The sequence below is a fragment of the Mesoplodon mirus genome (assembly GCF_964341445.2).
Source record: "Mesoplodon mirus genome assembly, chromosome: 4".
NCBI classification, from domain to species: Eukaryota; Metazoa; Chordata; class Mammalia; order Artiodactyla; family Ziphiidae; genus Mesoplodon; species Mesoplodon mirus.
Window position 1 is genome coordinate 31,714,766 of NC_138979.1, and position 2,272 is coordinate 31,717,037.

Sequence of the window (2,272 nt, forward strand, 5' to 3'; positions counted from 1 at the left end):
AGCACCGAGCTGTACAGCAGAAATTAACACAATACTGTAACTCAACTATACTTCAATTTTAATTTAAAAAAAAAATTTTTTTTTAAAAGAAGGAAGCAGAGGCCCAGGGCGCTGATTTCTGGAGTTGTCAGACAGAGGAAACCTGGGCAGGGTACCCGCGAGCTTACCGGGGGGCTTATCTCACCTGGGGATGGCCCCCAGCACCCATGCAGACTGCATCTGAGAAGCTGGTTCTTTCCAAGCACCCAGAAATCTGGGGCATTAAAAAAATCTATTCTAAATATTGGACTGAACTTTCCCTCAGGTTCCATGTGGAGAGGAAAGAAGGAAGACCAACAGGGATGACAAAGCCAAGGGTCTGGAGCTGGACGGGGGCGGGGGGGATTGACAGCAAGGCTCGGAGCCCAGGTCCCACGGCCAGGAACCCCAGGGTGACAGGACTCAAACTGCCCTCCAATTTCTTTCAAAAGACATTTTTTTTTTCTAAATAGTTGTAGACCTACAAACAAATTGTGCAGATAGTACAGATCTCATAGAATACCCTCACATCTGATTTGCCCAGTCATTAAATCTTACATCAAAGTCGCACATTTGTTACAGTTAATGAACCAATATCAGTGCGTTACTGCTAACCAAGGCTACGCTCTATTGACGTTTCCCTAGTTTTAACCCAGTGTCCTTTATCTGCTCCAGGATCCCACCCATTCTATTTAAACGTCCTCTCTCCTTTGGCTTCTCTTGGCTGTGACAGATTCTCAGATTTTGGTGAAACTACGGTTTCATCTGTTCTAAGGAGTGCTGCTCAGGTATTTGATAGAACGCCCCTCTGTTGGAATTGAACTGCTGTTTTCCTTGTGATTAGATAGAAGTTTGGGGGTCTGGGCAGAAAGGCCACCGAGCTGAAGAGCCATCCCCATCACATCCCATGGAGGGGCACACCGTCAAGGTGACCCATCACTGCTGGTGGACCTGGATCCCGTGGCCGAGGCAGGGTTATCAGGTTTCTCCACTGTCAAGTTCCTCTGTTTCCCCTTTTCCAGGCTGTGCTCTTTGGAAGGACATTACCAGGTACAGCCCATGCTTGAAGAGGGAGGAGTTCCGTCCCCCCTCATTTCTGTTAGTCACCACCAGCAAGGACCACCTCCTGCAGGCCTGAATCTCCCTCTGTGGCCACACCCCACAGAAGCCCCATTTGGCCCTTCCTTCTTTTTTTTTTTTTTTGATTTTACTTTTTTGTTTTATTTTTATTACACACTACAAAATACACTTCATGCTACACAATACACTGCATAACCTAGCAGGGTTAGACAAGCATAACTGAGTTATTTTTCATCCATCAGGAAAATGCTTCCTTAATCAATGTTCTCCAAACCCTCTGACACATAGTAACGATTAACTCCAGAGATGCACCTATCTCTTTCCATCAAATTCCACTGATATGAATAATGGGCAACCCTTTCTTCCTTGCTCCCGTTAGTGAACCTGTGGATGCATGCAGTGGCCATTCCCGGGATGAATAAGCACGCGGCCATGACGGCGATCCCGGGCAGAATCTCGAACCACATCGAGACACCGTTACCAAGGCCAAACATGTCCTTCCAAGCTCCTTAAAGGTGACCCGGCTTCAATCCCTTTCCGGTAACTGGCCCTTTCTTCTTATCTCTACTGAGGCCAACACACACAAATCAAAAGCTCCCTGAGGGTCCAATCTCCTCCGCACCGTTTCCTGTGTGCCTGCAAGGAGCCAGCGTGCTGCTTTGCCCTCTGCACACGCTGAAATGTCTCCTTCTGAGCTGTCCCGATGTCCCCAGGGTGGCCAGGCTGCCAGGAGCAGCCCTCAGGACAGCAAGAGCTGGGCAGGCCCCTGGCGGAAGTCCAGCTCCTTAGCTAACCATCCAGGGCAAAGCTGCTCCTGGCCCAGGCCCACACCCTCCTCCACCCACTGGCCACATAAGAGGAGAGCCGGGGAGATGCGTTGCAGACGGTGCGGTCAGGGAGGCTGCAGGAGGTGCAGCTGGAGGGCACTCACTGGACTCAGCGAATTTGCGTTTCTAGACTTCTGAACCACACCACCCACAGATATGACCCGCTCCTAAAATCCCAACCACGGACAAAGTACTGGGACCCCACACACTCAAGCAGGGGTGCTCTCCATATCACAAACAGCAGCCCAGGACCTTGGGGAGAGGCTGAGAAGAGCTGCAGGGCCCACTGCTCCAGGCTGGCTCCCCACGGGCCCCGGAGGGTGGGTGCAGCGCCACCCAGGCCCCAG

At 51.0% G+C, this 2,272-nt stretch overlaps 1 protein-coding gene across 1 annotated transcript; it reads right to left on the reverse strand.

Annotated features, from left to right (window-relative positions):
- Positions 1 to 1,062: 1,062 nt before the first annotated feature.
- LOC309802810 (NADH dehydrogenase [ubiquinone] 1 alpha subcomplex subunit 1-like) lies at positions 1,063 to 1,638 on the reverse strand. Its single transcript, XM_082618704.1, has one exon. It carries the CDS (start codon positions 1,590 to 1,592, stop codon positions 1,353 to 1,355), a length of 240 nt encoding a protein of 79 aa, XP_082474830.1. The 5' UTR covers positions 1,593 to 1,638; the 3' UTR covers positions 1,063 to 1,352.
- Between the last annotated feature and the right edge of the window lie 634 nt (positions 1,639 to 2,272).